The sequence below is a fragment of the Micromys minutus genome, assembly GCF_963924665.1.
Source record: "Micromys minutus genome assembly, chromosome: 3".
In the NCBI taxonomy this organism is placed as follows: Eukaryota; Metazoa; Chordata; class Mammalia; order Rodentia; family Muridae; genus Micromys; species Micromys minutus.
In genome coordinates this window covers 22,874,579-22,886,985 of record NC_137972.1, presented here as the reverse complement: position 1 = coordinate 22,886,985, position 12,407 = coordinate 22,874,579, and the positions used below count along the sequence as shown (strand labels likewise).

Here is a 12,407-nt window from a genome sequence, read left to right as displayed (position 1 = left end):
ATGGAAACACCAAATCCAGACACAGTTGCTGATGCCAAGAAATGTTTACTGACAAGGTCCTGATACAGCTGTCTCCTGTGTGGCTATTCAAGATTCTGACAAATACAGATGTAAATGCTTGGAGCCAGACATAGACTGATCACAAGACCTCAGTGGAGGATTTAGGAGAAGGACTCAAGGAGTTGAAGTGGCCTTATCTGGCATCAGTGAGAGAGGAGACCCTTGGTCCTGTGAAGGCTTGATGCCCCAGTGTAGTAGAGTGCTAGGGCAGTGAGGCAGGAATGAGAGTGGGCAAACTCATAAAAGTAGAGCAAGTGGTGATTGGATCTTGGGTAAGCAGTGGGGAAACATGTAAAGGAAATAACGTTTGAAATGTAAATAATAAAATATCCTATTTAAAAAAGAAAAGAAAAAGAAAGAGAAATGTCTGACACATTTAGCCTCATGTAAAGTAGACATTTTTAAAAGCAAAGAGTACCCCATGAATCACTTTCTATGAAGTAAGGAAATTAGAAATCATGACATTGCTTGAAAAAAGATGTGTGAATTAAATATTTATATTTAATTTTCACATTGTATATGTATTTCAAAACACTGTACTTATAAGCATATACAGTGTAAGATGCTAAAAATACACAAGTGGATAATTGAGCCCATAAAGTAATCATAAATAATATTTTCTACTTGAAGCCTTTGGCCTTGCCTTACAGAAACACTCTAAAATGACACTGTTGTTAAAGGATTAAGGATCCAACCTTCCACCCCCAACCCCTACTCCCAGAACACTGAGCCCTTAGATGCCTCTTTCAGATGACCATTTATGACATAATTATGTCACCACTGGTTAGTTTCTATTTACCTTGGGGTTTTGAGGAGTCTCAGCTCACTGAGTGGACACATCCCATGGGTGTTTTAGAGGACTTCACACTTCTTAATTGTGTGTTTTTCTCCTGAGGTTCAGGATTCCCAAGTGCCAAGTCAAGGGGTCCTTGAGCCCTTTGAGACCAACAGTGACTCTGTAAAGGGGACATCATCTAAGGCTAAGTATGTGCAAAGCAAAGTTTACTCCTAGGAAACAGAAGTGTTTGGATCCTGGTAAGCCTATATCAGGACAGAACAATGCTTTATACCCTTGATCCACACAGACCAGACCGACACATGTTCTTTGTGTTTGTTGATGTACTATCAGGGTTGATTAGTCACAGACTCTCAACTGAACAGATTTCTGGGTTTTATCAATTATTTATCAATGTTAGTATGAAATTACTTATTGCTTTCTGTCTCCTGATTGTTTTCATTATATTCCAGGAACAAGTTTCTTGTTTCACTTTAATTATACCTGATTCTACTAGCTACTATCAAGACGGGGATTTTGTCATTGGAGGACTCTTTTCCCTTAGAGTGATTAGTGGAGATGCTAGAAGTGTACAGGACTTCACAGATACAACCTTTAAACGGGAACATGTTCTTGCGTAAGTGTTTGGCTTCTCTCTTTAAAAAAAAATAGTATTTCAGGATTTAGAATGTATAAAATATTTGTTGATCAAACCCTCTTCAATTACTTCCACTCCAGTGTCCAATGTTTTCTTTCTCTTCATGGTATGTTGGTCTCCCCTCCCCTTCCCCAACATCACAGACTATAACTTACTCACAGTTTTACATCTACTGTTTTCATTTAGGCATGCCAGTACTGTAGTAGTGTAAGACATAATCTAGAGTGTAACAAGCTACTTGGGCAAACCTCACTCAACACTCAGCCACCCTTTTCTAGTAGCCACCAAATGCCAATAGCTATTCAGCCATGACTATAGCTCTGTAAGTCACTCTCCTATTCATGCTGAATTCTCCTAAATATATAAAAAGGCTTGAAAACATTTTTCATTTGAAGCAATTTTCTTTGTTTTGATTAAGTGTATTGTACTGAGAACATAATATTTTTTGCTTTAACTGAACTATTTTAAGTTGCCATAGTTGATCAAGCACTGTATTTTCCAAGGTTTATCCAACCTTTAAGACCTCATGAAATACTGTATTAATACTTGCTATATTTCCCACATGCTGTACTTCTCAATTTTAATTTACCAGACACAAATTGCACACTAAAAACTAAAATTGTACATTTGATAGTTTTTGGTTGTACAAATATTTCATCTCAGAACTTGAGAAACAGAGGTACATGGATCTCTAGTAGATTGAGGCTTACCTAGTTACTTAGTGAGTTTCAATCCAGCAAAACTAAATAAGCAAGGCTCTGTCTCAAAAAAAATTTAAAGAAAATTGTGAGTTTTGTAATAATTTGTACTACAAAACTTTTTCAAGACTAATTCTTCAACATATTTAATATAGAATATCCTGTTTGTTTCTTGGATTATTCTGTATTTTTTCATAGGACTTAAATTGTTAGGAAAAAATCCAGAATTTTAGGCAGCATGGGAGGAGCTACAGAGAGAAAAAAGAGAAAAGTAAATGATGTAATAATATTTTAATTAAAAATTAATTTGGAAAAGAAGACATGATGATCTTTCTAATTTTTCCTCCTAGATATCTCACTAAACATTATCAGCACATTTTGGCAATGGTTTTTGCTATAGAAAAAATCAACAAGGACCCAAATATTCTATTCAATATGTCTCTGGGATTCTATCTCTTCAATGTTGACTTTACTGAGATGAGGGTCACAGAGAGTTCTATGACTTTGCTCTCAGGCGAGAGCCGCCCACTTCCTAACTACAGCTGCAGGCCCGAGAAGACTGATAAACTGGTTGCAGTGATAGGAGGTGTTTCAACAGGAATTTCAACTCAGATCTCTCGAGTTCTAAGCCTCTACAATGTCCCACAGGTATGCAAGGAATGATCCTTAGGTTAAACATACTAACACAGTAATAAATGCAATTAATCCATTTATTGTTTATTAATAAGGTATAAAACTACTTAAAAGTTTACTACTTATTTTCAATCTAAAGTATATAATTTATTCATAAGTTGAAATCATGCTTATATAACAAATTTAATTTAAAGCCTTTACATTTGAAAAAGTAGATACTGTAATTAAAACCTGTATTTCAATCACTCCAAGAAAGTTTATTTACCTTATACTTTTATTGATACTGTATTTCTTTGGTATGCAGTTTTAAAACATTACAGAACATGTGGACTATAATAATTCTGTTCATGTACCTTCATTATAACTACAACAGACATATTTCTGTTTATTTTTTACTGTGTTGTCAAGTCAGATTGCATATAACATTTATTTTTCCAAAGAACAAAGAGGTCAGACTACTCTGGCTGGACGATTGGGCTGTTAGTAATTTCCCTCAGTTGGTAGGGAAGTTTTGATTTTTTTCTTTGTTTTCAAGTCTATTTCTTGATCAGTAATAATGTCTTATAAACAATGCTAGAGAGGTAGCATTTATAAGAACATTGTATCGTAATTAGCAATAAAATTGGAAAGGATTACTTAGGAATAGATTAAGTTGCAAATTACATTGATCCAGAGCTTAATGTATCCTCAGTGATTTTAAGTCTTAGGAAAGTGAATTCAGCTGCCATGTTGATTTATTTTAATTTCAATCTTTACTTATTTGTATACTCTTAAGACTGGTTCTCACTATGCAAAGTTGCCTGATCTTGACATTCCAATGTAGCCCAGAATAACCTCACTTAGATCCTCCTTCTTTAATTCTCTAGGGCTGGAATTAAAGTATTCACTAGTATGCCTGACCATTATTGTTCATTTTAGAAGCTTTTATGAGTAAATTTTATTTTTTTCTTATATGTATTTGACTTTGGACAAATGTAAATTATGACATTCATAACTAATACAATTTTTCACAAGAAATATATGCATAATTGTACTTGAAATTGGTTCTTCTACCAGCTTCTCAATTGCCCCTGGCCTCACACCTAACAGGTCCTCATTCAGTTTTCCTGACATAGGATCCTTCCCTTTTCTCTGCAGCCTTTTCGCTCCATGTAGGCCCCTGATCAGCCATACAATGATCTGCTGAGCTTCCATAGTCCTTTCAGAAAATGCTTGTACCAGTCTTTCTGTTTATTTAAACAACAACACCACAAAAAAAAAAAAAAACATTTACCCTCAATGATTAACTATGTGTAATTATTACCACTTGAAACTATTCTAAATCACTAGGTTTTCTCAAAGTTAATTAGCTTGGGTAAGTTATAAAACTAAATTAGTCTTCAACTCCCTCAAAAATATGAGAGTGGCAAAATATCTAAAATGATAGGAAGTCTAACATGGCCTCCAGAGCTGAAACAGTTTGTAGAGACACATCTACACTAGCAGTCCCCTCTTAACAACATGTGAGAGGAATTCTGATTGTGTAGAGGTTAGAAGCTTTTTGTGTAGCAAGTTTGTAAATTGAGAATTTAACATACAAACCTGTTTGATAAGTTAATGAATATGGAGTCATATTTTACCTGGCTGTGGAGAATGTGAGCTAAGTTTTTCTCTAGTAGAGAAAGAGCTGGGTTGAGTGATTTCAGCACAGTAGCCTGCAGCTCCATGCAAAAACTGGTATCCAAAGTTAAACAATAAAAGAGAGATAGCTGAAAGAGGATAAAGTGGGGATTCCATGGTAGAGAAAAGGCACAGGCTTCTGCACTAGAGCAGGATAAAAGGTTACCACTTTTTAATATTTACTGCAACACCATGATTTCTTTCTTATTATTGATATATACAAATCTATTAGTTTGGATGTTTATTTTGTGTTGTTAATTGATGAAAGTGTATATCAGGGCTGAGAGTGTTCATGATTAGTGTTCCAGTAAGAGCCCTTAAGAAAACCTTCAGACATAAACATATCATATGTGAATGGGGATAATTTTCCAAGTTATCGTATTTGTATGATTGTGTTAGGATAACAAGCTAAAAATGAATGGCAAAAAGGAATAGCCTTTAGCCCATTGCTGGTAGTTTTATTAAAAATCTTTTATATTTTTCATCTGGCATTTTATCCAAGTCACTATCCCCATTTTCAGAAATTAAGGAGTTAAGATCTTTGAGGTGTCATGTTGCTTTGGGAGGTTCATGTTTCTTTTGTCTCTGTGATTGTGTTGGATTTCTGCTGGCCTGAATACTTCCTTTGAATTTACTTGTATATCTCATTAATGAGCCACTCAATCTCTTTATTTAGATATATTTTAATATTTTGGAGAGAGACAGAAAGAGAGAGACAAAGAGAGAGATAGAGACAGAGAAAGAGAGACAGAGAGACAAAGAGAGAAAGTAATTGGTTTAGTAATTAAGATTTTTTTATTTTATTTGTATAAATTTTTGTCCTGTGTCCTGCATGCATGTTATGTATATCTCTGTGTACTTAATGTCCATGTGCCTCTACTCACAAGGAAATCAGCGGGAACCTGGGATCACTTGGGAGAAAATGAGGGACAAGAGGCACAAAGAACAGACTGCAAGTCAAGAGGTCTGGACAAGCTAACAAATTTTTATTTTTCACATGCTAGTTTCATTCAGGTAGAAGAAGGAAGACAGGCACAGGGATAGAGGACTATCCAGCTAAAGAAACATTCACAATACCCTTTTGGAGAATTATATAGGTAGGGGGAGTAAATAGGTGCAACAGAATGTTCTGCCAAGAGGATCTTTTGCCTGGGTGACTGTTCTACTCAGCTAGCTACCTAACCAAAGTGAGATCATCTGATTGCTTGGAAAAAGCCTCTACCGTGGGAAAGAGAAACCTAGGCCAATATCTAGGCAAAATGGTGTTACTCAGTCTAAGGGAATTTAATTCTGTCAGCTCCCAGCCTATCCTTCCTTTTTATTTGGTTTATGACTTCTGTGGCTATAGGCAAGTGGTCATCTATCTGTCTGAAGACAAAGGTCTTTCACCAGAGAGGTGAAGCACTGACTGATCCTTCTAGATTTGTTTACATGATGTCTTTTTGAAGAGAAGGTCTGTGTCCTTATCAGAGATTCGAGAATGGCCAAGAGCACCTCTGAACACCAAACTCTAAGCATCCAGGTTTGCTTCCCAGGGGTCTCAGAGACAGAATGCATGGTCCTCCACTTTGCAGTGCTTTGCCTTCAACCTCTCAATGGTGCCCACACTTCTCATAACCAAGTGTGCATAGATCTGAGTTCTATGCACACCCTTAAGGAGGCCCACTCATTGTGGGTTCATCAAGACCACAATCTGCAAAGTCAGTTGGTAATGGACTTGTATTTGGATGCAAAGGATTCAATTTGCTGGCAGATGAACTTCACCAGCATGTTAAAGTCCCAGGGTGCAAAGGCCAGCAGTATCAGAAAACCTACAAAAGGGCCAAGAATGGATTGGAGAAGTGTGGTAAGTCATGGAGAAGTAGGTGAAAAGCTCAGCAGAAAGAACAGAGCAGAATATGTTACCTAACAACCTGACCACAGAATTCATGAAGGTGGCCTGAATAGCCTGGTGATATTCTATACAACCTGAATCATAGAAGCTGGTGTAAACTATTAATATTGACACTAATGTATTTTATAATGAATGGCTCCCAATATCTCTGGGGATGCCCACCATACTGTAAACATGGACCCTATATTTTGGTCCCTGGTAAAAGTTTAATGCTTTGGGTTGGGTGGAGATGGCTGGTGAGAGATCTATGCCTGTATCTTCTTCTTCCAAATTTAACTGATCTTACTTAGATAGCCTAGAATAATGTATCTGAATTGGTTTTTCTGCTAAGTTATTTATTTGTTGTTTAATAAAGCTGGTTAGTCTATTAAAGGCCCAAAAAACAAAAGAAATAAGAAATAATCCTACTAAGGGTCCTAAAATGTTAGGCTGGAGTGTAGACACCAAGGTGAATTTGACAACCAGTTTTTGTACCAACTCTCTCTCTCTCTCTCTCTCTCTCTCTCTCTCTCTCTCTCTCTCGTCCTTCTCTTACCTTTTTCATACTTTCTTTGACTACTACTGTTTTTGTCTACATAAAAATAGAACTTTACATGAGGGCAGCACAAAAACCACCCTGTTGGAGAAAAAGGAGGTCCAGTCCTCACATGTTTTGAAGAATGACTTCAGACAAAGAGGAGAGGGAATAATGCAGGTCATCAATCTGCTGTTGGAGATGTTGGATGTGTTCATCAATGGCCATCTGTATTTCTCTGTATCTGGAGTCTGAACGTATAATGGAGGAAATACCTGTTTTAGTTTCTACAGGCATTAGGATGAGAACAGATATAGTAATAGCCAAAATGGGCTCTCTCCTTTGCTTTTGCAGGTCAGGAGAGGTGTCTGAAGACTGATCACACAGATAGAAAAATTCATCAGAGCAATAGCAGGTTAATCAGGGCACCATCTTAATGAGAATGCAAAGTCTGGGTCATGCTCGAAGAAGACAGAGATGAAAAGGCAAAGTATTAGGCCATCAAGGCAAGTCCACCATGTCTCATTGGTGGGGATAATGAAAGCACAGGCCTTGTCATAGACAAAGGTCACATTGCAGAGGTAGGAGTAGTGAGGGGGTGAATTGGAGGAGCCAGCACAAACCCCTGGGCCTGACACCTGTGATAGGGACATTTCTTGCTATTTTGAGGTCTGCCACTGACATTCCCATGAAGAATTGGCATAGAAAAAAATCACCAAAAACAGCAATAGCTTCATTGAACAGGGGCTGAAAGTGATAACAAAGCCAACAATCATTAACCATATTGAGGGAGGTGGCATTGAGCATATGTATGTTTTGTTTACCAGGGTCAGGATAAGGGTTTTAGTGGGTGTGTATAAGGGAGAGGGTAAGGGGGTAATGAAAGGACCAGCAGAAAGTACAGATGATCCAGCAGATCCTGGATCTTGGGCAGAAGGACCTTTTGTAGTTGAAATGGGGGTGGGGCATAGGAGGCTTAGAGATAGGTAGAGGAACTAAGACAGGGTTTGGCATGATGGGAACTGCGCTATTGTTGCATATTGGCTCTTTAAGGGGTTTCACAGTGAAAGTTAGACCTCTACCAGTGTGATATTGGTAGAGCCTAAGTCTCCAGGAGAAACCTTTTGTCCAATCTTTTGTCTTGGTCCTATCTAAGATTCTACTAGTTAAGGGGAAACACCAGCCATGAGTTTTGATATTGGTGTCCTTACATTCTGGGGAGAAAGTGTTGAGGCCAGCTTTTGGAAATCTCTGTTCACTGTTATATAATCCCCGGTAGAAAAGGCAGATAACTCCCTATAGTATTGCTTCCCTAGATCTTACAGAAAAGATCATGCAAGCTTCCATACATATGCAGGAGGAAATGGTCATGATGCCACCTTGGGAAGACATAGAAATCTGTTCTTTGTAGGAATGTGTGGCAGAATTGGTTATCACAGTTAACTTTGACAGACTGAAAGATTGAAATAAGGAGATTTTGGGGGGAGTATGACTGTGTATTGAGTATGTTTTCTTGGGAGCAGTATATAATTTGAGCTGGTGTTCAACACCCCAAGTGGGCATTGCCCCAAGGACAAGTTTACAAAGGTCTTTTGAAGTCATGGGGCCTTTTGAAGAGGTAGGTTAAAGGTTGTTATCATATTCCAGAGGATCATCACCAGTCCTTGAAGGAGCAGCATCTGAAAGAGAAGAAGAACAAGTCTCAGGAGGAGACTGCTGCTCCATTCTGGACAATGAAGTGTTAATAGGTTTAATTAGCTTCTCAGGGAACCATCTTGGATCTTGAGTATTCTTGATCATAAATGCAGGCTAAACCTCGACCCCATAAGAAGGCCTGGATGAGGTCCCTTCCATTGGACCATAAGGGGATCTCTCCACTGTACTAATGCATGTGAATCCTGAGATGTTGGATGTCAAGTGGCTTAAGTCCCAAAATGAAAAGGGACTTTTGAGAGAATGCTTGTCCCATCATGTTACTTTTAAGGATTTTGGCTCAAATGTGTTTTCTGAGAGCTATGAAAAGGCAGGTCGTGTAGTAGTTGTCTCTCTCTGGAAGAACACAGAAGTCCTTCCTTACTATATGCACAGAGTTCTCTCCAGAGAGACCCAAGAGGGCCGCACAAGTTGGGTGCCAATTGTCCGAACTGGCAGGGCAGTCAAGGGGAACCCAGAATCACCTATGAGAGAATGAAGGACAAGAGTTGCAAAGAACAGACAGCAAGTCGAGAGGTTTGACCAAGCTGACAAACATTTATTTTTCACATGTTATTTTTATATAGGTATAAGAATACAGTAAGGCATGAGGCTAGGGGACTTTTCAGTTAAAGGACTTTTCACAATACCCTTTGTGGAGAATTACATGGAGAGGGGAACTACTGAGGTGTAACAGAATGTTCTGCCAAGCAGAATCTGTTGCCTGGGTGATTGTTCTACTCAACTAGCTACATTACCAAAGTAAAATCACCTCATTTCTGGGAAAAAAAAAAAAAAAAAAAAAAAAAAACCTCTACTATGGGAAACAGAATCCTAGGCTGAGATGTGCAAAATGGCTTTACTCAGGCTAAGGGAATTTCTTAATTCTGTCAGCTACCAGCATCCATGGAGAAAGACAGAATAAGGTGCTAAATCATCTAGATATGGAGGTATGGGTAGTTGTGAGCTGCCCTAAGTGGTGTTGGCAATGGAACCCAGATCCGCTACAGGAACAGTTCATATTCTTAAATGCTGAGGGACCTTTTCAGTCCCAGCTACATATTCTCATGATGAAAAAACTATGACTAAAGTGAAAGAGTAAAAGTATTTGTAACTTGGATTTCACCTGGTGGTTAAGGATATTTAACACAGTTAAAATATTTATCAAACATGACATCCTAAGACATTGTTGTCATTTCTTTAAGTAATTCTCTTGCACACAGCTTAAGCATGAACTGTGGAGCTGGCAGTGCTTTGCTGCTGACCATGTGCTACACTTATTTCCTGTCCTTTATCAGGTTGCCTTTTTTGTTTGAGTTTTTCGGTGTAGATTAATTAAACAATCTCTAGTATATGTAAATGAATCTCTAACATATGCAAATCATTCCAACTTTATTTAGACAGATGATCCTTTGTTCCCATTTCCTCTTTGGCTCTCTGAGTGTTGTGTGTCTGTTCTCAGCCAGTTCTGTGTGTTGGGTTCTCTGTATGCTAAGACCCACATCTTTCTTTCTTGATTCATTTTACATTTCCAGACCCCTTAACTGAGTTGATGAAAATTTACAAAGGTTTTTTGATTTGACCGAATTGCATTTTAACTTATAGAAGCTTTATTTAGCTGTTTTATAGTTTAGAATTTTCCCTCAACATTTTAGATTTTCTCCACTAAAAGCCTGTTTGCTAAGTTCTATTTAGATTCTGTTTATGATCTTACTGCCATCTATCTGATTATGGGATCTCTGTTTGTGATTATTGTGAATATTGGTCACTATGCAATGTGTCATCTCTGACATCCAATCTCGTGTCATTTTCTTATTCTCTTTCATTTCTAGTACTGAAGAATTATGACTTCATGGAGGTGCCATAAGTATTTGTTATTTGTTTTCCCACCCCCGTTGAGAGTATGTGCACGTGAGTGTGTGTGTGTGTGTGTGTGTGGTGATATGAGTATGTGTGTATCTGTGTGCTTCTGGTATATGACATGCCATATAACTTGTGTTAGGACTTTGCAGATAGACATGTTGGTACACCTGAAGCCAGATGCTCTTCCTTCATCACTGTCTACACAGTTGACTTGAATTAGGGTTTTGCCCTGAATTTTTTTGTTTTTTTGAACATCTTTATATTAAAAAACAAAGACAAATGAATAAATTATAAGCATTTTTGCAAAAGAGTATATGAATACATTTTTGTCAGAACTTGATTTTTTTCTTAAAGATTTGATAGTATACATTAAAATCTTACTAGTTACAGTGAGCATAAAGTACATGTAAAACAAGATGTAACCTAGAATTAGCCAAAATTTTCTTGGTGTCTAACGATGAAGCATAATGATTTTTCATTTTCTTTTCTTCTTCTATTTTTTTTCTGGCCTTTATTTTTTCTTTAACTTCATATATTCTGTGAGTTGTTTCTGGGGTATTCAGAGCTTTCTGGGGGTTAGTATCCAATTATCAGTGACTGCATATTATGTATGTTCTTTTGTGACGGGGTTATCTCACTCAGGATAATATTTTCTAGATGCAAACCTTTTCTTGAAAATTTTGTTACATTATTGTTTCTGATGGATGAGTAGTACTGCATTGTGTAAATGTCAAACAATTTTTGTATCCATTCATCTACTGGAGGACATCTGGGTTCTTTCCAGCTTCTGGCTATTATAAATAGAGCTGCTGTGAACATTGTGTGCATGTATCTTTGTTGTAAATTGGAGTGTCTCTGAGGTATATGCCCAGAAGTGGAATAGCTAGATATTCCGGTAGTACTATATCCAATTCTCTGAGGAATCGCCAGACTGATTTCCAGAGTGGTTGTACCAGTTCACGACCCCACCAACAGTGGAGAAGTGTTCCTTTTTGTCAACAACCTCGCCAGCAACTGATGTCATCTGTGTTTTGGACCTTGGCTAATCTGACTGGTGTGAGGTGGAATCACGATTGTTTTGATTTGCATTTCCATGATGGCTAAGGATGTTGAGCACATCCTTAGATGTTTCTCAGACATTCGATATTCCTTAATTTAGAACTTTTTGTTTAGCTCTGTACCCCATTTCTAATAGGGTAGTTTGATTCTCTGGTATCTAACTTTTTGAGTTCTTTGTATACCTTGGATATTAGGCCTCTATCTGATGTGGGGTTGGTGAAGTTCTTTTCCCATTTTGTTGGTTGCCATTTTGTTTTCTTGACAGTGTCCTTAGCCTTACAGAAACTTTGCAATCTCTTTAAGTCCCATTTGTCAATCTTTGATTAGAGCACGAGCCATTGGTGTTTTGTTCAGGATACATGTGTCAGGACTTTGCAGATAGGAATGTTGGTATTCCTGTAGTGAGAGAGTCTTCCTTCATCACTGTCAACAGTGCAGATTTGAATCAGGGTTTTATCCTGAATTGTAAAATTGAGATTTTGAAATGACTAGTCAATGAACTGTTGACATTTACTTGTCTCTACCTTCCTTTGTAAAGCCTTTCTTTACCAGGACCCTCTGGTCAAATTTGTCACAGTCATATGTATACATATGTAGTGTTAGCCAACAAAGTAATGGGTTTATTATGGTATCTTCATGCATGTATAACATTTTACTTTGTTATTCAGTTCCTTTAAGCTGATGTTGAGGACTGATGTTGAAGTTAATACCTAGTCACCAATACATTAAACTAAAATCTCTTGGCATAAATTGCCTAAACCAAGCCTGCTCTCACCTAACTATCCAGTTTCCTGCCATGGTGACCTTCCATTTCCATACCTTCCTCCTAAGGAAGCCTCATCCAGGCCTGTTAAGGTGCCTAGAGACTCTTCGAGGTGCTGTTAGTGCCCATTGTCACCCCC

At 37.7% G+C, this 12,407-nt stretch overlaps 1 protein-coding gene across 1 annotated transcript in view; it reads left to right on the top strand.

The window, feature by feature from the left end:
* Nucleotides 1-1,257: 1,257 nt before the first annotated feature.
* Nucleotides 1,258-12,407, top strand: part of LOC308418447 (vomeronasal type-2 receptor 26-like) — a gene marked incomplete at both ends in the record, with an annotated part of 49,454 nt that continues 38,304 nt past the window's right edge. Inside the window, 2 exons of the mRNA XM_080913819.1 lie at nt 1,258-1,472; nt 2,542-2,839. Of these exons, the coding sequence (XP_080769945.1) occupies nt 1,258-1,472; nt 2,542-2,839 (513 nt within the window). The remainder of the gene's footprint in view (nt 1,473-2,541; nt 2,840-12,407) is intronic.